The sequence below is a fragment of the Diplotaxodon limnothrissa genome, linkage group LG23 (genome assembly GCF_057381915.1).
Source record: "Diplotaxodon limnothrissa isolate DT_005_m linkage group LG23, D_limnothrissa_male_GT1.1, whole genome shotgun sequence".
Classification (NCBI taxonomy): domain Eukaryota; kingdom Metazoa; phylum Chordata; class Actinopteri; order Cichliformes; family Cichlidae; genus Diplotaxodon; species Diplotaxodon limnothrissa.
Window position 1 is genome coordinate 6,431,465 of NC_140617.1, and position 22,277 is coordinate 6,453,741.

Below are 22,277 nucleotides of genomic sequence, written 5' to 3' on the forward strand. Positions count from 1 at the left end.
CCCGGTATCTTTTTCACATAACTGAATGCAAAGGCAGTTCGTTTAAAAAAAGTATCCTTTTCTAATAGCAAATGGGTATTTTTATGAAGTAATTTATTGAGATTGAAATCTCCTTTACACGTGAGATTCAACAACAAAAGCATAAACAAAGTATCAGTAAGAAAAAATAGTTACAAGATGCTGTACTGAATCTCCATAGACAAGGAAGGACAATATGGTGCACTGACCACTAGTTATGCAGGTGAGGAAGGCATCTCAGCTGTTTAACTTCTCTCACGGAGAACCATTAAAAAAATTAAGAAGAAGTCCACTAAAAGAAGAGAATTTCAAAAGTCCATCATCTCAAAGATGGACTTGTGTGAAGATTTGCTGGTTTTCTGCTATTATTTTCAGATTTTCATTCTTTTGGTAAGTGATCATTTTAAAAAAGTATTTTATATGTGTAATAATCTCTAAATAAATTATTTACAGGTTCAACAAATCCAATGTGCAGAGAAAATATCATAAGTACGACGTTTTGGTGATTCCCTTGAGAGGTTGTAATGGTCTGTGGATTTTATTGCATCAGGATTATTTTATTTGTGAGTCCATATTTATTCAGAAAAATCATGCAAAATTAAAATACGTTCAATTTCAATTTAAAATATATATTACTTATTAATTACTTACACTAGGTGCGCTAGAGATAGACAGAGAGAACAGTAAAGCAGATATTCTTTATGCATTGCATCAAAAACAATAGCAGAAGACAGTCATTGAGAGCGCAGAGAAACAGACATGCTCAGCTGAGGATAACTCGTGCTCTAACGTGGCACAGCACACAGACGATAAGGTTTGGGACCGCGTGTGAAACCCAAAATGAAGTCCAGACTGGGTTTCTCTCCAGCAGGTGCAGACAATGAAAACCTCTGCAGCAGGGAGGTGAAAAACAGGAATAACTCCATCCTGGCCAGCTGCTCCCCAAGACACACACGTTTACCTGAGAATACACAAGACTACATGTTTGAAATACATAATTTACTGGGTTTCCACGCTAATCACAGCTTATAACAGCTATGTATTCATTTAGATCAACAAATAAAGCACAAGAACATTTAAAAGCACACAATTTAATGCAAGGAACAAGCAGCAGAGTATCTGCTAATCTGTATCTACTTCACCACTTTATCACTGTATTGAGTAGTGTAAATATGATTATGCTACAAATAATCAAAATAAAATATTACATATACAAAAAGTTGACCATAAGCAGCAACATGTAGCATTTTTTAAACTTCTGCCTAAAACAGCATTTACCAGAGTTTTAAAGGATTGCAACTGATGACTAACCTGCAGAAAAGGGAATGAAGGCCTCCCTCTTCCTAAATTTTCCATCCTGGTCCAGAAAGTGTTGAGGGTTGAAGGAATGTGGAGTTTCCCACATAGACTCATCATGTAGAACAGAGTGCAATGGAGCCAAGATCTTGGTGCCCTGAAAAATACCATTTGTTCAAATTGCAGGATTTGAACTTCCCGTTGGCTACAGTTCTTTAGCATCAACACTTGGTATTTGAGTATCTGAATATTTGAGTTTTAACTGTTCTTTGCTCTGTTTCCAGAGGTGGGAAGTAACAAAGTAACTTTATTACTGTAACTAGAATTTTCAATTGTATTCTATTCTATTCTATCCTATTCTATTTTATTTATATAGCGCTAAATCACAACAACGGTCGCCTCAAGGCGCGTTTTATTGAACAGTAGATCGTACAATAATAGATACAGAGAAAACCCAACAATCATATGACCCCCTATGAGCAAGCACTTTGGCGACAGTGGGAAGGAAAAACTCCCTTTTAACAGGAAGAAACCTGCGGCAGAACCAGGCTCAGGGAGGGGCGGGGCCATCTGCTGCGACTGGTTGGGGTAAGAGAAGGAAAACAGGATAAAGACATGCTGTGGAAGACAGACAGAGGTTAATAACATGTTTGATTCAATGCAGAGAGGTCTATTAACACATAGTGAGTGAGAAAAGAGACTGGAAAGGAAAAACTCAATGCATCATGGGAATCCCCCATGCCTACGTCTATTGCAACATAACTAAGGGAGGATTCAGGGTCACCTGGTCCAGTTTTCAGGTATATGTATTTGAAAATTTATTCTTCTGACAACTTTGTACTTTACTCCCTACATTTTTAAACAAATATCTGTACTTTCTACTCCTTACGTGTTCAGAAAATGCTCATTACTTTACGTTCAGTGTTATCATTTATAACGTTTATACTCAGGGGTTAAAGTTGGCCGGAACTTTAATAAGGCAGGTATCCGTATGTTGTGTTGGCGGTACTTCAGCATCTAGCTAGTGCTACAGATAAGGAGGATGCATGAAGCGAGTGTTTTTTAAGTGGCATGCAATTTAAAAATCAATGTTTCTATCAGTCTAAGTAGCCTGAAAAGAAAAGTGTCTGGACTTCTTTAAGTTTCCTGGAAGACGTTTCACCTCGGATGAGAAAAAACCTTCACAGACAGTTTCTATTAGTTCAGCAAACATCAGAAAACACACAAGCTGTTTGTGTGCACTTTGTCGCACAGTGCGTTCATAGCTAAAGGTCAAGTTGATGGATTTCACAGGGAGAGAAGAGAATGAGAGCTAACTTCACTGGGAGATAAAGATTTGGGAAGACAAACTCGACAGGAGAGGAAGAATAGAGGTTAGATTTAAAGCTGAAGACTGCACAGTGACTCTTAAACAAAAAATTTAAAGCTTACATGCAATGTCATTATTTTAACCACATGTTGGAACAGAGCAAACCTAACCTACGAACTCCCTAAATACAGACAGCATATAGACTGCCCCACCAGGGACAACATCATACTGGATCACTGCTACACCACTCTAAAAGATGCCTATCGCTCTGTGCCCCGGGCAGCTTTGGGACACTCTGATCACTGCATGGTCCATCTTATTCCAGTTTATAGGTAAAAACTCAAACGTGCCAAGCCTGTAGTCAAAACTGTGAAGAAGTGGACTAACGCAGCAAAGCAGGAACTGCAGGACTGTTTTGACTCCACTGATTGGACTGTTTTTGAAGCTGCATCTGAGAACCTAGATGAGCTCACGGACCCTGTGACATCATGCATCAGTTTCTGTGAAGACGTGTGTGTGCCAACAAAGACCTTTTGCACATACAACAACAATAAACTCACTCCTTAACTCCAACATCTTTGTAAGGCCAAGGAGGACGCCTACAGAAGTGGTGACAGGGCCCTGTACAAGCAAGCCAGGAACACACTGACCAAGGAGATCAAAGCAGCTAAAAGCATCTACTCCCAGAAGCTGGAAGAACGGCTCTCAGCCAACGACCCTGCGTCAGTGTGGAGGGGCCTGCAGGAAATCACCAGCTACAGACGCCCCCCACCCACTATTGAAGCAAACAAAGACCTGGCCAACGAGTTAAACACTTTCTATTGCAGGTTTGAGACGGACAGACTCCCATGCCCCACCCTCCCCTCCCCAGGGACATTGCTTCAGATATTGACCCCAACACACCTTCCACCTCTCCCCCCTTCACCCTCCCCCTCCCCAATCCAGCCTCAACGACCACCCCCACCCTCCCCAATCAAGACTCAACGACCACCCCCACCCTCCCCAATCCAGACTCAACGACCACCACCGCCCTCTCCAATCCAGACTCAACGACCTCCACCACACCTCTCAACCCTCTTTCCTCCTCCCTGAAACTCAGAATACACACTCAGGATGTGAGCCGACTATTCCAGAAACAGAAGCCCAGGAAAGCCCCCGGACCAGACAGCGTCTCACCCTCCTGCCTCAAAACCTGTGCTGAACAGCTGGCTCCCATCTTTACTCGCATCTTCAACAGATCCCTGGAGCTGTGTGAAGTTCCCTCCTGCTTCAAACGCTCCACCATCATCCCTGTTCCCAAGAAACCCACCATCACAGGACTGAATGACTACAGACCTGTCGCCTTAACGTCTGTGGTCATGAAATCCTTCGAACGACTGGTGTTAGCCCATCTGAAAGACATTACAGGCCACCAGCTGGACCCTATGCAGTTTGCCTACCGGGCAAACAGGTCGGTGGATGATGCAGTGAACATGGGGCTGCATTACATCCTACAACATCTTGACCGCCCAGGAACTTATGCCAGGGTCCTGTTTGTGGACTTTAGTTCGGCTTTTAACACCATTGTGCCTGAACTTCTTTCCTCCAAACTCTCCCAGCTCAGTGTGTCACCAGCTACCTGTCAGTGGATCACCAGCTTCCTGACAGACAGAAAGCAACAAGTGAGGCTGGGGGAGATCACCTCTGAAACCTGGTCCCTCAGTATTGGTGCCCCTCAAGGATGTGTCCTCTCACCACTACTGTTCTCCCTCTACACTAACGACTGCACCTCCAAGAACTCGGCTGTCAAACTCCTAAAGTTTGCAGATGACACCACTGTCATTGGCCTCATTCAAGATGGTGATGAGTCTGCATACCGGCAGGAAGTTGAGCGGCTGGTACTCTGGTGCAGTCAGCACAATCTGGAGCTGAACACTCTTAAGACTGTAGAGATGACAGTGGACTTCAGGAGACATCCCTCAACTCTGCTCCCCCTCACCATACCAGACAGCCCTGTGTCAACTGTGAAGACCTTCAAGTTCCTGGGTACAACCATCTTCCAGGACCTGAAGTGGGAGACCAACATCAACTCCATCCTCAAAAAGACCCAGCAGAGGATGTACTTCCTGAGACAACTGGGGAAGTACAGTCTTCCACAGGAGCTGCTGATCCAGTTCTACACTGCGGTCATTGAGTCTGTCCTGTGCTCCTCCATCACAGTCTGGTATGGAGCAGCCACTAAACAGGACAGGAGCAGACTGCAGCGGACTGTACAGGCAGCAGAAAGGATCATCGGCACCCCCCTGCCCTCCATCCAGGATCTGTACCTCTCAAGAACCAGGAAACGGGCAGGGAAAATCATCACAGACCCCTCACACCCTGGACACAGACTTTTTGATCTGCTGCCCTCTGGCAGACGGTACAGAAGCCTGCAGACCAGGACCACCCGACACAGGAACAGTTTCTTTCCCCTCGCCATCTCCCTTCTTAACAGTTGACCTGTCACACTGCTCCCACTGCCAGACTGCAGCTGCACCTTATGTACATTTTGTAGTATTCATTCCACCTCATTCATTTCTGTATTTTATGTATATAAGTTTAGATTCGTTATTTATAGTTGGTTTACACAGCTTTGTGTATGTATGTGTAATGTGTATATATAGACACGTGTGTGTGTGTGTGTGTGTGTGTGTGTGTGTGTGTGTGTGTGTGTGTGTGTGTGTGTGTGTGTGTGTGTGTGTGTGTGTGTGATTTACATTACTGTGCTTGAGAGCCACCATCTACCGGAACCAAATTCCCTGTGTCAGCTGATCACATCATGTACGCTAAAAACCTCCTGGAGCCATAGCTGGACTGGCCATCAGATCATGCATAGCAGGCATCTGCCCGGTGGGCCAATGGGGAGTTTTTGTTTTTATGGGCTTTTTTGTGTGTGTTTGTTGATTCGGTTTTTTTGTAACAGTGTAAACAACGAAAGGTGGTGGATGTTAGGTTTTGTATTGTTGATTGTCATTTATGCTTAGAAATATTTAACCATATACGCTTAGAGGTGTATAATCAATTGTGTAGTGATAGGATGTGTGATCTTTAGCAGGCTACAAAGGCTTGGTGTGAATGCACACCCACATCCTAGGAACATAAGAGAGGTCCTATCTTCTCTTTGTTGATATATGGTATAGCAAACACACGTACATCTCTTTAAGTATAAGAGCCTTTTGTTCAGATGGACCCGCTAGACTCCTGGCACCAGCTTTGGGGAGTCTTCACAGGGTCACATCTTGACCTCACACACACACACACACACACACACACACACACACACACACACACACACACACACACACACACACACACACACACACAATTCTTTGTTCACATGTATACCTATGTAAGATGTTATATGTTAATGACCCTATGCATATTCATGTAACCACAATAAAAGGAGTGCTATGGGGAACCTGGCTGAGAGTCTGACGGAGGTCAAGTGGTGGAACGACACTTGGCTCCATGCAGGTCTCCCTCATGCATGAGTAACAAGAAGAACTTTGCCTACTTCGTGTCTTGCTTGCTGTGTAATTATATTGTCCTCAACGTTCCAGCGAATAGGTTCAAGCTACAAACCTGTGGACTGGCCAGAAGCTGGCCGATGTGTAAAATGTAAAAATAACTCAGTTGTTTGGTGGTGGCTATGGCGGAGCTTCCACTGAGCTCAGCAGGTGGATGAGGGAAAGGTGGATAATAGTGGAATTGTAAAGTGCTTTGAGTGTCTAGAAAAGCGCTATATAAATGCAATCCATTATTAGTATGTACCTTTGACACATCTGATTATCTCAGAGTTTTTCTTTTTAACTGGCACACATTTGTTACTGGTTGATTGTGTACCTTTGGGATTGAGTACTTATCCAGAGCTGTGTTCTTGTTTGCCACGCGAAGTATGTTAAGTGGGGCAATATTTCCACTTCTCTGGATTTCATGAATAACTGCATCAGTGAATGGCATGTTTTCTCTGTCACTTGTAGACGGCTGCCTGGATGAACCAACCACAGCATCTATCTCAGCTTGGACTTTCTCTGCACACACAGAAAACAGGAAAATAAGTGTTGTGCACAGTTGACTAAGCTCACAAATATTTATCCCTGATAGATATTACCCTGACACACCTTGTATATCAGGGTAGTGGATCATATATAAAAGTCCCCAATGTAAAGTAGTAGTTGTGGTTTCAGTTCCAGCACCAAACAGGTCCATTGTGCAAGCCATCAAATTTTCGAGATAAAACCCAGAATCTTTATCTTCCTTCTATCAATGATACAAGAGAAAATTGTTATATTTGATTATGTACACAATATAAATACAAACCATCTTATCAAAACGTTTTGTAAAGTAAAGAATAAAAATTTTTAAATTCCCCTCTCGCCCTCATGAAGGTGCAGAGATCTTGGATGTTGTTCCTGGTATCTGTTGGAGCCACTTGCTTTGCTCCGGGGTCACTGCACCGAGTGCACCGTAACAGTGCAAGATCAACAGGACCCTAAGAGCCTTCATCAGGAACTCAACGGGGATGTGGCGAACAACACTAGAGACCAACAGGATCTACCAAGGAGATGCACTGTCCCCACTGATGTTCTGCATAGACCTAAATCCTCTCAGAGAGGTAAGGCTGTCAGAATGGAGGGGATCACACTACCAGAAGGAAACATTGCAGACACTGAGGACAGACCACCCCCTAGGGTGGTTGAGAATGACGGAGCTAAGAACCTGTGGGACTTCCAGATACATACAGACAAAATGGTGATGGTTAACCAACCAGACATAGTAGTTGTAGACAAGCAGGAGAAGATGTAGCAGAAGACGTACTGATAAACGTACCAATACGGAATGACAGTAACATCTCAAAGAATGAACACGAAATACTGGAGAAGTGCCAGGGGCTCAGAGAAGAGCTGAAGAAGGTGGAGAGTGAAGGTAACAGTGGTCCCAGTGGTAATCGGAGCACTAGGTGCAGTGACTCCCAAGTTAGGTGAATGGCTCCAGCAGATCCCTCTGTCCAGAAGAGTTAGAGTTAGAACCCTTAAGCTCCCAGCCCTCTGGTAGAGGACCTGAGCTTGAAGGATAGACTACTTGCAGAGGCGAGAGGGGAATTAATTTTTTTCATTAAAGCAAATCGAGATAGACATTAAAACACTAACCTCTCCCATTTCTTTGAGAAAGGAGTCAATGTAGTCTCTTGGTGATGAAGGGTCAAAGTTTTCCTGGTGTTCTTTGATCCTAGTTTCTACAAATTCAACTAATTTCTTTGTCAAGATAAATATCGTCTGGTGTGATCCAGGCAGCCACTTCATCAGCCAGGGTATTGTATTGTACATCTGCAGAGCAGGAAGACAGTAACCAGATTATCTAATTGACTGGCCGTATTAACATAAGCAATAATAAAGATCATTATTACTGTGTGTTCATGAATTTTAGGTTTGAAACCTGCAGCTGTATCATTGCAAGAACGGCCCTCCCAGTATGAACCCAAGTGGCATTTTGTTATTGGAATTCTGGTCTACTCTCTTTATAAGAGCTTAAATGCTTTTTTTAAAATAACTTTTTTTAAGCGTCTCCCAACGCAATTCTTAGCATATTTTGGTTCCTGCAACTGGTCCATCGGGTTATTGTCTCCCCAGATCAACTTCTCTTGTGCTTTTGGAAATCAGTTTTCATTTTTCCTATTTGTGTTTTCCTTTTTCCTGTTTCCGTTGTGCTTTGTTTGCTTTTGCAGCCTTTTTGTTATTGCTGGTGTTTTCTTAAGTTGCAGTCCGTTTGGCCTCTCAGGGCCACCATATTAATGTAATAACTTAAAGGTGGGATAATTATTTAGTTGAATTAGTTTATGTATAGGTAATTAGGTAGGTCATTTGTTTGTTTTCATATTAAGTGTGTTTATTATTGGATGGCACCTCTATACAGGGCACAAGTTGGGCATGCACCAAAACAAAACAAAACAAAGAAAACAAAAGGCCAATTTAGTTAAGAGTGAAGTCACACAGCTTTGTGACCTGTCCGTCTCTCTTCATTTTTAAAATGGTTCGAACATTTTAGTGTGAAACATATCACTGCCACAATGTTTGTAAACAGCTCGGTGTCAAAGTAAAAAAGGCTCAATGAAGTCTTTTTGTATGGAGCGCCAGGACTGCCACAATGAATTAATTAAATACAGCATTAAATATTTAATTAAATGTGGCAATAATTAATTAAAATTGGAATTAATTAATTAAATAAATAGTTATGACACATTTAATTAATTATTTATGTATTTCACATTTTAATTAATTATTGACACATTTAATTAATTATTGACACATTTAATTAATTATTTAATGATATATTTATTTTTTTCATTTTGGCAGTCCTGGCGCCTGGCTCTCATCTTGAAATAATTTTATCTGCTACACTTTTAACAGTGTTTTAGCCGCGAATGTCGCGCCGTATGTCTGGTCAGGTTGTCAACATAGAACATGTTTTCAAAAGTGCTCAGATGTTTTCAGAGATTTCACTAGCTCTGCTAACAATTAGCATGCAGAGTGCACCCAGGGGGTTACGTTAACCGGTTTGTTTACATATTCCACTCTCCGTGTTCCACATGTTGCATTCGCAGATTCTCATTTTCACCGAACGATCGTCTCTTTCCGCCTGGTCTTGTGTCTCTGTGCTTGTGTAACATAAAGAACGAGCTGACATTTTTCTCACGAAACCAGCGATCAGCTCAACAGACCCTCAGTTTACCTGCATGCATCCTCCTCCTCACCTGTCAGCTGTTTAACACCTGCTGCTAATTCAAGAAACACGCCTACGTTACCTGGTGATAGTCACAGTTTAACTGGGCAGCCGGTGCTCGATATAAAGCAATGTCAGCGCATTTTTCTGCACAAGATAAGTAAATATAGTGTTTTCCCCGAGCGCAGAGCTGCTGGAGCTTGTTTCCTTACAGATCACTTTATAGGCGAACCAGCTTCATCAGCGGCTGATGTCCAATCACCGGCACACAGCTTTGAAATCTCAGCTGAGTTTTAGCTCTCAGTGGTTAAACGCTGGACTTCATTCACTCAGGTTCTGTCTGTCGGGTCACGTTTACTTCGCTGTTTTATTTACAACTGAGCAAATCGGTTTGGCTGAGGTTAAAGTTACGTTTCATAACTGCATAGTTTCACAGACGTTTAATGGTTCACTGGCACATGTGTTAGACTGAACTATCATCTAAATATCATCTGTTTTTTAATAGTTATTCAACTGTATTCTAAGCACCAGCTGTCTGTTAGAATGTGATTTTTTCTCTCTCTCTGTTGGCAGAGGTATAAAAATGCGCAGGAAAATCTGACGTGCATGGCAAACTTCACCGATGATATTTAGGGAGGAATAAACACACATCGAACATAAATGAACCATTTGCCTGTCTCCATAATTGAGATCATTTTCTCTTTATATGTCAACACTCTCTCTCTCTCTTTTTTTTTTTTCTTCTGCTTTTTCGGTCATGTTATGTTTACCTGTCAAAGGCTTGTTACAAACTATGAAACGCATCGTGCAGACTTCTGGATGTTAGAAGAAAACTAATACTGCTCATGAAGGAGACTAAAGGCAGGAAGGTGTCCTTTAAAACTTAACATGTTAATAGGACCTCCCTATTTATATCACAGTTTATGATATAGCACATGTATTTCAGTAATAGCCTACTGATTTCAGTGTAGTGGTGAACAGTCACACAGCTCACGTGGGCGTTATCTGTGATACTCCTTAACTATAATTTATCCAAGTTAACTTAACCATTCAGACAGTTCTTTTGCAATGAAAAACATAAACACCCATGCTGCCGGTAGGTTTCCTCAGTGCCAGCTGTTAACATTATAGCTGCTTATGCAGTAACCATGGTAACCACGGACTCTGAGCGGCTGGATCGACGGAAGTCAGACAACAATTTTACACGTATGATCTTAAAACAGGACACAGCCACTATACGTGCTGGCCTCATATCAAATGTGAAGGCAGACTGAGTCTATGTTTGACGTTTGTTTATATCTAATCTTCCTTTTGAAACATTTAAGCAGCAGCGAGTCTGCAGCTGAAGGAATACAAACTCAAATTGTCGGAACAGGTTTGCTCGTTTCTTGGATTCATTTGGTGATTTATTAAATGTATAATTGTTATTCTAATCTGCTGCTGAGTCTCTTACACTTTTCTTTATGCTGTATATTTTCACGCCTCTGGAATAGTTGGCAGTTAGATAGTCAGCTGAGAAACTCTGTGCTAACTCATGGAGCTGAGGATATCGTGGATATGCTGACCTCGCTCCGTGGTGTACAGGGCCGTTTACCCTCATGATAAATATATTCACAATAAAAATATTAGCCGAACATCATGAAGTCTGTATGTGTTTCATAGTGTCGAACAACCTTTGTACAGTTAAAGCCAGCAGTTACTACATGACAGAAACACCAACGTTATCTCTTTTAAGCGTTTATACACAGGTCACGCTGATTACTGAACAAAAACCCAAAGATCAGATGTTAAACAGATTTATTTGCTCTCTCTCCTCCTTAAACATGTTTTTAATGTTAGTTATAATTCAGAATTGGCGACTGAAACGCGTAGGACACATAAGAACATCAGGAAATAAAACACCGATAAATATAACCTCAGTAAAAGAAGTCAGCGGGGGTTACTACAGCTGTGTACCGGGGCCTGCGCTTTGTCGGTGGGATTGCTTGCGAGGCGAGCGGGTCTATCCCACGCTTTGCCGTGAGACTGGGCAGACATCTCCGAAATCATCGAAGCACTTTTGCAAAGAGGCTTTATCTTGACAAACCGACCAGACACATGAAGATTAAACCACTACATTCTCGGCTAAAAAAATATTAAAACGGTATTTGGTGACAAACAAACAGGGTTTTTCAAAGTTCAGTTCTGTTAGCTTCCACATGCCGGTTGTTGTGTGCTAGAAACAATGGCCACCAGGCCAAAGCAATGGTTTTGACTCGATCAGCGTTAACCCCGCCCCCTGAGTTTGATGGGTGAGGCTGACAGATAAAATTATTTCAAGATGAGAGCCAGGCTCTTAGCTCTTACTGGGACAGTGGCGCAGCTGCCCCTCTGTGGGTCTTCCTTGGTCTCTTGTGTTCTGGGGGCCTCTGGATGTCTGGAGTTTTGATCTCCTCCATACCTGCTTGATACCATAAAGGACAGGGCTGTGGCTCCCCACACTCCCTAGCAGATCTTTACATGGAGAAACCTTTGGAATGCAAGCATGCTGATCCACACAGGTATGCACACAGGTGTACACATGGATATTCACAGACGCGGACTACAGCTTTCTTGGCTGCTGCCTCAAAGCACACTGTGCATTGTCTATCTTGAGTGTTGCACAATATCGTTTATTATGGGCGATGGTGGCTCAAGAGTTGGGAGTTCGCCTTGTAATCGGAAGGTTGCCGGTTCGAGCCCCGGCTTGGACAGTCTCGGTCGTTGTGTCCTTGGGCAAGACACTTCACCCGTTGCCTACTGGTGGTGGTCAGAGGGCCCGGTGGCGCCAGTGTCCGGCAGCCTCGCCTCTGTCAGTGCGCCCCAGGGTGGCTGTGGCTACATTGTAGCTTGCCATCACCAGTGTGTGAATGGGTGGATGACAGGTTGTGTAAAGCGCTTTGGGGTCCTTAGGGACTAGAAAAGCGCTATACAAATACAGGCCATTTACCATTTACCATTTAGTAACTATTGATATCTATGGCTAGCTAGTTTATTGTGATGGTGCTTTTTTTTTCTATTATTATGTTGCTCTTTGTTGTTTGCTGTCTCCTCTGGGTTTTTTTTCTCCATACAGGTGACCCAGGAGGTTTTTTTTGTTTTTTTTGTTTTTTTTCTCTCTTCCCCCCCTTCTCACCGTCTCTTCTCCCCTTTGGTTTTCTTTCATTCTTTCCCCCTGTCCTATCCCACAGTTATGTCTGTCCCGTTTGCAACTGAAAATAAAATAAATTCATAATTATAATAAAGGTCAATCAAATGGACCAATATGGCAAGGCCATGATGATCCACTTGGTAAAATAAATCCGCTTGGCATCTTTCTTGGCCTCAAGACAACAATTCTGATGGCTATAGATCCAAACGGGACACAAAAAAAAAAAAGAATGAAATAAAATGAAATAAATAAATATATCATTAAATAATTAATTAAATGTGTCAATAATTAATTAATTACATGTGTCATAACTATTTATTTAATTAATTAATTCCAATTTTAATTAATTATTGACACATTTAATTAATTATTTAATGGTGCATTTAATTAATTCATTATGGCAGTCCTGGCGTTCCATAGGCGCCAGGACTGCCAAAATGAAATAAATAAATATATCATTAAATAATTAATTAAATGTGTCAATAATTACGGAGCCCCGCAGGGGACATGGGAGAAAAAAAAATTAAGACGGACTTTTGCGAGATCTCGCAAAACAAACTCGGGATCTCGTAAAAGTATTGCGAGATCTCGCAAAAGTTTTAGCCGCATTCTTCGGAGGCCGCCAGCTCGAAGCCGACTGGGAGGTCGAGGCACGATGTGCCGGGAAAGCGGTGTTCCTCCCGGCTGTAGTAGGTCTAGACCTCTCGTTAGCTTCGAGCTAGTGGGTGTCAGATCTCCAAAAATGTCGGAGCACTTTTGCAAATATGTGATGTCTTGTAAACCGAGCAGGTATCTGACATTTACACAACTACATTCACGCCTCAAAATATCTTAAAAGTGTATTTTGTGACCCAGAAAGAGTAATATTACAACTAAGTAGCTGCCGCCATTGTTGGAATTCAACTTTCGCGAGAAAGTTTTGAGAGATCCCGAGTTAGTTTTGTGAGATCTTGCAAATGTTTTGCGAGATCTCGCAAAAGTCCGTCTTAATTTTTTTTCTCCCATGTCCCCTAATTAATTAAATGTGTCAATAATTAATTAAAATGTGAAATACATAAATAATTAATTAAATGTGTCAATAATTAATTAATTACATGTGTCATAACTATTTATTTAATTAATTAATTCCAATTTTAATTAATTATTGCCACATTTAATTAATTATTTAATGGTGTATTTAATTAATTCATTATGGCAGTCCTGGCGCTCCATATTTTTGAGCTGTTTGTGTGGAAGTATGAATTAATAAGGCTAGAAGTCAGGGGTGTCAAGCTAAGGCTTCATTCATTAGGATTTACACTCATCATCACGGTGTGATTGGTTTTATAATAGCAACAAGCAGCTCTGCTTAAACTGTTGCCCTTACTGTATCTAACCAGGAAATGTTAGAAAATGAATGGGTGAATTGGTTCTGTTTGGCTTTTACAGGCGATGGGTAAATCTGATACTGCTGTGTTGTAGATCCACATTCAGTAAATAATCCTTTCTGGAGTGTATTTCACTTGTAATGCACAGTGGTGAAAAACCGCCAAGTGGACATCACAGCAGATAGATATGAAAATTGATTAAGCACACATTTACATCCAAGCCTGAGACTGTAACTAGAAGTACATGAATGTGTGAATAACATGCACTCACCCGTACTGTCAAATTTCCATGTAATCGAACAACGTCATTCATTGTCTGGAGAATATACTGGAATTGCTTGTCAGTGTACTCAAATCGATTGCCGAACACCAAACAGCAGATGATGTTTGAGACTGCATTATTAATCAGGTTCTTAGCATTAAAGGGTCTGCCTGCAAAATGAGGAGAAAAAACACATTCATGAAATTAAAAAAATGAATTAATTAAATTAAAATTCAAATACATAGTTGGGAACAAAGGGGACCTTGAAAATTGCAAGTGAAATGCACCTCCAACTCTTACCCAAGGGTGTCAAATAAACTTTGGTATAAAGGATTAGGGAAATGTCCCGAGTGTTTCAGAACATTTCAGCAAATAATTGTGAATCTTAACAAAGAATTGGAGCTATATCAATGAAACTAAAATCAAATGAACAGGATATAATGCATGTCAACAAGTGGAGAAACAGAGTGGGTGCTGTTTTTAATGTTTGGCCTCTGATTAGAACTCCTTGTTAAAGCATAAATCAGGTGATGAGCTACAGGTAAAGAAAAGTGGGACAATTATTAAGGAAACCTTTTAGGCCATGTGCTTTAGTACTGTGAACCTTATAAACATGTCAGCAATGGTGAATTATATTTAAATTTTATAAACACACATACTAAACATAGATAACATGTAACTATATTGTTTTTTTTTTTCTTTGTGCCTTGCTGATCTGTGTAAGCCTCTGTGAGATACTGGCACTCCTGCTGGATGGATGACTCCAGGGTCTTCTTCTCCAGACCAAAGTTCCTGAATGTGTGAAGAACAAATCTCGTCTGTTGCTTCCAGGGATAACCATTTGACATCACAAGACCTTTTGGAAATAAAAATTAAATTAGACCTGATGTGATCAGTTCAACCAAGTTTTTGGAATTTTGGAGGGAAAATGCCAACACTACCTTTATTCCCAATAATTGATTCAAATATGGGTATAATTGGGCGATCCACGAAGTCTTCTCCTTGGTGAACCAGGGCTTCTTTCACAAGTTTGTAGCCATGAACGACCACAATCCTACCACCAAAGAGTCGAAGGCTGAAAATGTTTCCATATTTCTCTGCAAACTGAACACAGACAGTATATTGTTGTTTTTGGAGCAAGATACATTCTGAGGAGGCTATATATAATAATAATAATAATAATAATAATAATAATAATAATAATAATAATAATCAAGGTCACCTTACAATAACACGTGAACAATACCATAAAAAAACATTAAAAAATATATGTATATATAATAAACATGGTAAAATAAAATTTCGACATAAACAGTCATAAACGTATGAAGGCAAGTATAAAAACTGAGCAGGTAAAAATGGACTAAGACAGATCAGGTGTATGCAATTCTAAATAGATGAGTTTTGAGACGTGATTTAAAAGTGGTGAGACAGTGTGTGGTCCGGAGAACAAGTGGAAGTGCATTCCAAAGTCTTGGGGCAAAACAACTAAAGGCTCTGAGTCCAATGGTAGTCAGGTGAGCAGGTGGAACTGACAGAAGGGAAGCTGAAGAAGAGCGGGGTGTACGGGGGTGAGTATGTATGGAGAAGATCGGATAGATATGGAGGAGCTAGGTTATGAAGCGCTTTGTAAGTGAGAAGCAGGATCTTGAAATTGACACGGAGGTGAATTGGAAGCCAATGGAGCTGTGTTATATGTTCAGTGGATCTAGTTCTGGAAATAATACAAGCAGCTGTATTTTGAACTAACTGCAATTTATGGAGGGATTTATGAGGTAGACCATAGAGAAGAGAATTACAGTAATCTAAACGAGATGTGACAAGAGCATTGACAAGTATGGTGGTACTGTGTGGAGTGAGTGAGGGACGAAGGCGGTTATTATTACGGAGATGAAAGTAGGAGTAGTATATATTATATATATTCATATTTTGCAATTTATATAAGAAAAGGTTTTTGTTGTTTTTTACTTAATATCAGAACTGCTGTAAGCTAGTAGGCCACAGTTAATTTCTTCTGAGATTAATAAAATATTCTTATTCTGCATTCAGCAGAGTGGGGAATTCAGAACAGCTTTGGCATTAAGACAAGTTCCTATAGTTATGAAAATGTCACTATATCAGGTGTTAGCCTACCTGTAATGAGGCCGTTAAGTTAATATTCAGTTAAATAGCTAAACTTGTGAGCAATAAATACCAGTTCAGTGAAGGGTTCAATGAACCTCTTGGGTTTATTGAACCCTTCACTTTACCCTCATGGGCACGGGAGGAAGCCAAATGCAATACAAATACAAAGTATTTCTCAATCATTTCACTTCTCAGTAGAATTTTAGTAAAAAACAAACAAACAAACAAACAAACAAACAAAAAACTAAGATAAAAAGTAAATAACAATTTCCAAGCAAGAAAATGATAATGATAATTTTTTTTTGGTTAAACCAACAGTCCAAACCTCAAAGAAAGAGACTAAAAAACTATTAAAGATTATTGCCCATTGACGTAAATGTACAATTATTCCATTTATTTAAATGGACTAATTCAGTTTCATTTCTAATGCAGGATATACTGGTGTCCATTTGATTTAAAAAGTTTGCTAAATATAGAATAGAATAGAATTCAACTTCATTGTCATTGCAAATACACATGTACAGAGCAACGAAATGCAGTTTGCACCCATCCAGATATATATATATATATATATATATATATATATATATATATATATATATATATATATATATATATATACACATGCATACACACACACACACAGTATATATCCTTAAACATGATACAGTTCCTTCAAGCCTCATGCTAGCTAAATAACGACTCTGTCTACTTCGGTGTAAATTATGCCTCCTTGCACTCCAGTGATTCATTTCACATGTTTGTTTCCTTTCACATTATTTTTCTGCTTTTATTATTAGTCAGTGAGCTGCAGGTGAAATCTGTATGGTTGAAAGAAGGTTTTTTTTTTTTCAATTTCAAATGTTTTTTAATTTTATTATAATATAATAACTTTTTATTTAGGAATGGACTCATACCTCTGTTAACTGCAGGTGGAGTCTGGTAGATTGGATACGATGAAGGTCACCAATGAAAGGAAGAGCCCAGGGTCCAGGAGGAAAGTTTTTTGGCACTCTGTTCTTCAGAAAATCTGTCAACAGTAGAGAAACAGTCAAAAATATTAAAATAATTTTGCCATCTATCCACTCCAAGCCGAGAAGATTGTATATCAACTCCATATCTTCTCTTCATCTGTCCTGCTACAAGTGAACAGAGGACAAACACAATCAGATAAACAGCACTGCAAGGGCGTAGATTTGGCATGGACGGAAGGGACGTGTCCCTACCAACATCGAGCGATTATTGAATTGTCCCCACCAATAATTTGATCTCTTCGAGTAAAGAAAAACAACCCGATAGTTTGAAATCCATGTTTGACCAGACAAACATTTCAGATGAGGTACCTCTTGACATAAAAATCCTTTTATGTTGTCATAAAACTAATGTTAAATTCTGCTTTAAATACACTTTATTGTACAATTTACTTAATGAATCGTATTCCTTAGTTCTGTTTTTATTTATATGTATTTATTTATTTGTTTTATAAGGTAATAGATGGCCTAATCTATTTGCAGTGTGAGGTATGTTGAAAAGCTTGTTTGATCATAATGACATAGCATGTTTACGTTTTTTGTAATGTATTTGAAAACATAGGTGTATTTATGTTATTTTTATAGAATTTCCCTCACATTTATCCAATACCAAGCCAAATCACTGGAAAAATTTTGGATGGGTCCACAAGAGCACAAAGTGCATACTTTTTGAAGGTATGACTTGGACTGTGGTAACTATGTTCTTATCACAAAGGGTTTATAAGTTGCCACTATAAACAAACAGCATTTTCCAAAATTGAAGCCTTGTCAGAAGAACCTGAAAAATACCTTTCTGAAACCTTTTCTTTGTAAAGACTTGCTCAAAAGCAATGCACACAGATTAAAACATTTCTGTCTTGGCCAACTGATAAAGAACACCAAAAATTGAGTGGTGCGTGTTGAGTCTGTGGTCTTGATTTGTTTTGTACACACTATAGAAATTAATTAATGTAAACAAAAAATGACACTTTCTATATGTTTGTGTATCTGCAGAATTAATTACAAGTCTCACCTGACAAGATTTCGCAGTTTTGCAGTGTCATTCTTGACAGAAAAACATACTTGTCACATTCTTTTCATTTCCAGAAAAACATCTTTCAGATGTATGAGAAATTGATTGGAGCCTGTCTGGAAAACGGCAGCCACTGGACCTTGTTTGTAAGTTGCACAGATTTTGCACTCTCTCTAGTGCATGATACTTTTCAGTGTCCCTCATTAGGAAAGCTCAAGGCCCAAGCCTACCATATCCATCTTTTTACAAAACAGTTTTGTGACATACCCAAGAGGACCATAGTCTATATGAATTCATTTGGCGAGTCGGAGGTCAGAAAAAGTGCGGTGTTGAAAAACTGGAGGTAATTAATTAACATATTTAACATAACATATTTAATTTAATTGAAATCATTACCAAACGTGGTTATTGATTTCTCTATATGCTTTTTATTTGTAATAACTGCGATCTCTCAGCTCATTTGCTTCAGCAAGAGGCTGCACTGGAGAGTGGACCTTGTCACATGTGAGCCACCCACATCAACAGGATGGGAACTCATGTGGAGTGCATGTCATAATGGTACTGAAAACTATAGCTTTAACCTATATAAGTAATGTTTACATTGTTGCCTATTCAGTTTTTAAAGCCTTAGAGGCAGGATGGTAAAATCTCAATTTTTTTTGTAGATTGAACCATTTCAGCAGTAATGCTTTGCTTTGGTTGCTCTGTTTTTTTTTTTCTCGGGGGGGGGGGGGGGTTAAAAAACAAACAAACATTTCTTTGTTAATCTAATTCTTTTTGTTCTTTTTTTTTTTTTTCTTCTTTGTCAATTATTAGTTTGCCCAATCTCTCATTGACGGTAAAACACAAGTGGAGGAGTACAACACTGAAATCACAAAGCTCAGGTCCCGACTTTGCCACTACTTATTTTCCTCAATAGGTACAGATAAAATTAGCTGCCTTCTTTTTCTCTAACATTGGAAAATGTAACTTGTACTTAAACAAATTATATTTTGCAGATCGAACTAGGAAGTGCAGTCAGTGCTGGTGTGTGATTGCAGCCAAAGACCGGGTACACTATGACATGTCCTTAGCCATATAGATTGTTTATATAATGGACTTTGTTCATTTGTTTTTTGTTTGTTTATTTCTTCTTCTTTTTTTTTTTTTAATTCACAGGTGCAGTGCCAGAAATGTGGTGCATACAAGCACATGCGTTGTTCAAAGTCTGTTTGTGGCATCTGTATCTTCTGTGAGAGTAAGTCACAATATAACTAAACAATGTCCAAAAATGTTTAAAGTGAAATCTTTTTTCGTAATTTTGCCTTTGCACACCAGGACTGTGTAATTAAAGTGGACGTTTCAAGATCCAGTTTTTACACAAAACTATTTTAGACATAACTGTGTCGTATTGTGGGGATTTCTCTTCACAATTAAATTGATATAGTGCTGTTTATTACGGAAGCGTAGAGCTGCCACCCAGGCCAAAGAAAAAAAAAAGTGTATCACGTTATAACGTGAAAGGTTTATTGTTCTAACAAGATACTTTTCCTGTTTGTACAATATACTTTTCACGTTTGAACAACATAATATCACGTTATTACAATATACATAATTATCACGTTCGTACAATATAGGATCACGTTCGTACAATATAAATATTATATTATACGAACGTGATAATTATGTATATTGTAATAACGTGATATTATGTTGTTCAAACTGTAATGTCCACAGTTTATTTGTTTATTTATTTGTTTGAATTCAACATATTTTATTAAAGTAATTGAGCTTGAACACAGAAAAAACTGAATCAAATAATCATAAAATCAAATCACTTGCACTATACTGAAGTCTAATCTACTCTGAGCTAATGCCGGTTTCCAACACTAATGATCGGGTGAAGGAGAGAGATGAGGGTGTGCACGGCCACTGGTGCTCTTATCCCTGTTCTTTGTGATACAATCCAACAGGAAAGCAGTCAAACCCTTGGACATTAGCCAAGTTAACGTTCACAAATATATACACACAGAGGAACTCTGAGCCCCAATGTCAGCATTAGCACAAACATGCCACTTCATACCAAATCTCAGTGTGAGGTCAGGTGTTAGTCTCATTCCATTATTCTGGCTATATTTTCTTACTCATCATTACTATTAAACTTATACTTAAGACTAACTATTAACAAAATCACACCCCAATAACTCTGTTATTACACTTTGTATTTAATCATAAAAAGGCTGGATGTTGAAACCTTTTACTTCTATTTTGTATGAGCCGGGGGTTCTCAACAGCTGATACTCTATGTCCAAAAAGTGACAGGTATCGTTTTATGGAGCAAAAAACTTAAGAGCGCATATTTTATAAATAATACCAACAATTACAAATGCAGACCTTTAATAGTAATAAGTAATCCTTTATTTATAATGCATAGCAATATAAAAATAGTAACATATGAAAATATTACAATGGGCACAGATGAATTTGTATCAAAAGCAGCAACCAAGCCAAAGTAATGAATAACACTCTTCTCTTTTTTGTTTTGTATTCCAAAAGGTTTTCATTTTTTCCAGAGGATGTCTCTCTTTCAGTGGTTATCGACTGTTCACATTCATTTTCACAGACTGTTGGAATGTCGATGCTGGCCGAACGTTTCTTGCTAGAATACAATGGCCTAATTTTGAGTGCATCATCTTTATTTCGTACTGGCATATACTTTTGCCTACTTCTTGTTTTGTTTTTAAGACATTTGTATGCAGTTCATCTATCATTGCAGTAATACCCTCTGGAATGAATGCCCACTGTTTAACTGTGTCTAAAACAGCATTTAGTTTTCCAACCGCATCTTCTGTGCATTTTTTGTCTGTGCTTTCAACTACAGGAGTGTCATTCAAAGTTGATAGAGGACTTTTCAGAGAGTTTTTCATTTGTTTAAAATGGCTACAAGCCACCTTCAGGCAAGCACATGTGTTATAGTGAGAGAACGTACAACAAGTGCACTGAAGTGTTTCAGCCGATGCAAAAAAACACAGATTTCCAAACAAACTTGGCATTTTTATCACTTTCAAGTCCTCACAGTGTACAAAGTAATGCCTTTCTTTCACTGCAATTCTTGCCAAGGTAGAAATGTCTGTTTCCATGTTTGGATAGATGTCATTGTCAACCTCTGCTAATTTTGCAAGTAACACTAGATGCTTGCAAAGAAGTCCCCGTAAGCCATATGTACAGTTGCAGTAGGACTCAACAGGGCAGACATCATACACTATGTCTTCTCTTGACTCAGATGGGACTTGATATGCATTAACTCCATGGCTGTTCTTGACTGTAATTTTAAGAGCCCAACCACTTTCCATCAGTCTTGAAGCAGAGTCTGAAACTTGAGACAAGGTGTCAGCAAACCTGTTTTTCATGCGGCCCACATCTTGCAGGGTTTTTATGACTGAGAAGTAGTCGTCGGCCTTCCCTAGGAGCACTTCAATCAGATCATCCAGACGCCTATTCTTGTAGCCAGATAAAAACTGGTATTTCAGGCGGTGGAAAAATCTGAAAAACAGTTATTTGAAATGATTAGTAACTGTAATTGAAGGAATTTAAAGTTTTAACCAAGACTGTATTATTTTTTTAAAAATTGGAATACCTATTGCACACGTCTTTTATAAAGGAATGCTCTGTGCCGGTTTAGCTGATTTAGGCAAATCCACCTACTCTGTTTTTTGTCGTGGTAACATAAAAAATGCTGCTAGAATTTAAAGGATTTGCCTAAAACCTGTTCTGGCAATGACATGAAGAACCTACTCAGTTTAGCCTCTTGGATTAAAGCATAATATCTTTTTTTCAGCAATACAATCGAATGAGGTCAAAATAATAAATCATACCTTTCAATCACATTGTTTGTTTCAGAACGAGCGTGACTGAAGTGACGGCCGTAGTCACACCACATGTGGCCAATGCCTTCCCAGTGCTTCTGAAAAT

At 39.4% G+C, this 22,277-nt stretch overlaps 3 protein-coding genes across 6 annotated transcripts in view; 1 reads left to right on the top strand and 2 right to left on the bottom strand.

Moving 5' to 3' along the window:
• Positions 1 to 47: 47 nt before the first annotated feature.
• LOC146607401 (cytochrome P450 2J2-like) lies at positions 48 to 17,483 on the bottom strand. Of its 2 annotated transcripts, none has more exons than XM_085347161.1 (9): positions 17,201 to 17,483; positions 15,127 to 15,263; positions 14,885 to 15,015; positions 14,169 to 14,329; positions 7,792 to 7,968; positions 6,763 to 6,901; positions 6,485 to 6,672; positions 1,330 to 1,471; positions 48 to 979 (listed from the first exon to the last, which is right to left on the bottom strand). In XM_085347161.1, exons 1-9 carry the CDS (start codon positions 17,399 to 17,401, stop codon positions 804 to 806), a joined length of 1,452 nt encoding a protein of 483 aa, XP_085203287.1. In that variant the 5' UTR covers positions 17,402 to 17,483; the 3' UTR covers positions 48 to 803. The 2 variants fall into 2 exon arrangements, with proteins under 2 accessions (XP_085203287.1, XP_085203286.1); XM_085347160.1 differs by having other exon boundaries at positions 49 to 979; positions 14,866 to 15,015; positions 15,101 to 15,263; positions 17,201 to 17,478.
• An 80-nt stretch (positions 17,484 to 17,563) lies between these two features.
• LOC146607402 (uncharacterized) overlaps positions 17,564 to 22,277 on the top strand; it is a 21,177-nt gene continuing 16,463 nt past the window's right edge. The window contains exons 1-10 of one of the 3 annotated variants that reach the window (XM_085347175.1): positions 17,588 to 17,622; positions 17,771 to 17,803; positions 17,900 to 17,989; positions 18,401 to 18,472; positions 18,581 to 18,669; positions 18,782 to 18,884; positions 19,143 to 19,245; positions 19,325 to 19,377; positions 19,485 to 19,563; positions 22,206 to 22,277. The exon at positions 22,206 to 22,277 is cut by the window's right edge and continues 2,266 nt beyond it. In XM_085347175.1, the coding sequence (XP_085203301.1) occupies positions 17,593 to 17,622; positions 17,771 to 17,803; positions 17,900 to 17,989; positions 18,401 to 18,472; positions 18,581 to 18,669; positions 18,782 to 18,884; positions 19,143 to 19,245; positions 19,325 to 19,377; positions 19,485 to 19,563; positions 22,206 to 22,216 (663 nt within the window). In that variant the 5' untranslated portion in view covers positions 17,588 to 17,592 and the 3' untranslated portion in view covers positions 22,217 to 22,277. Of the gene's footprint in view, positions 17,623 to 17,770; positions 17,804 to 17,899; positions 17,990 to 18,400; positions 18,473 to 18,580; positions 18,670 to 18,781; positions 18,885 to 19,142; positions 19,246 to 19,324; positions 19,378 to 19,484; positions 19,790 to 22,205 lie in introns of those variants that run through there. The other 2 variants (XM_085347176.1, XM_085347174.1) reach the window with 2 other exon arrangements.
• LOC146607403 (uncharacterized) overlaps positions 20,783 to 22,277 on the bottom strand; it is a 3,820-nt gene continuing 2,325 nt past the window's right edge. Inside the window, exons 4-5 of the mRNA XM_085347159.1 lie at positions 22,181 to 22,277; positions 20,783 to 21,848 (exon numbers count right to left, since the gene is read on the bottom strand). The exon at positions 22,181 to 22,277 is cut by the window's right edge and continues 70 nt beyond it. Coding sequence (XP_085203285.1) covers positions 20,900 to 21,848; positions 22,181 to 22,277 — 1,046 coding nt within the window. The 3' untranslated portion in view covers positions 20,783 to 20,899. The remainder of the gene's footprint in view (positions 21,849 to 22,180) is intronic.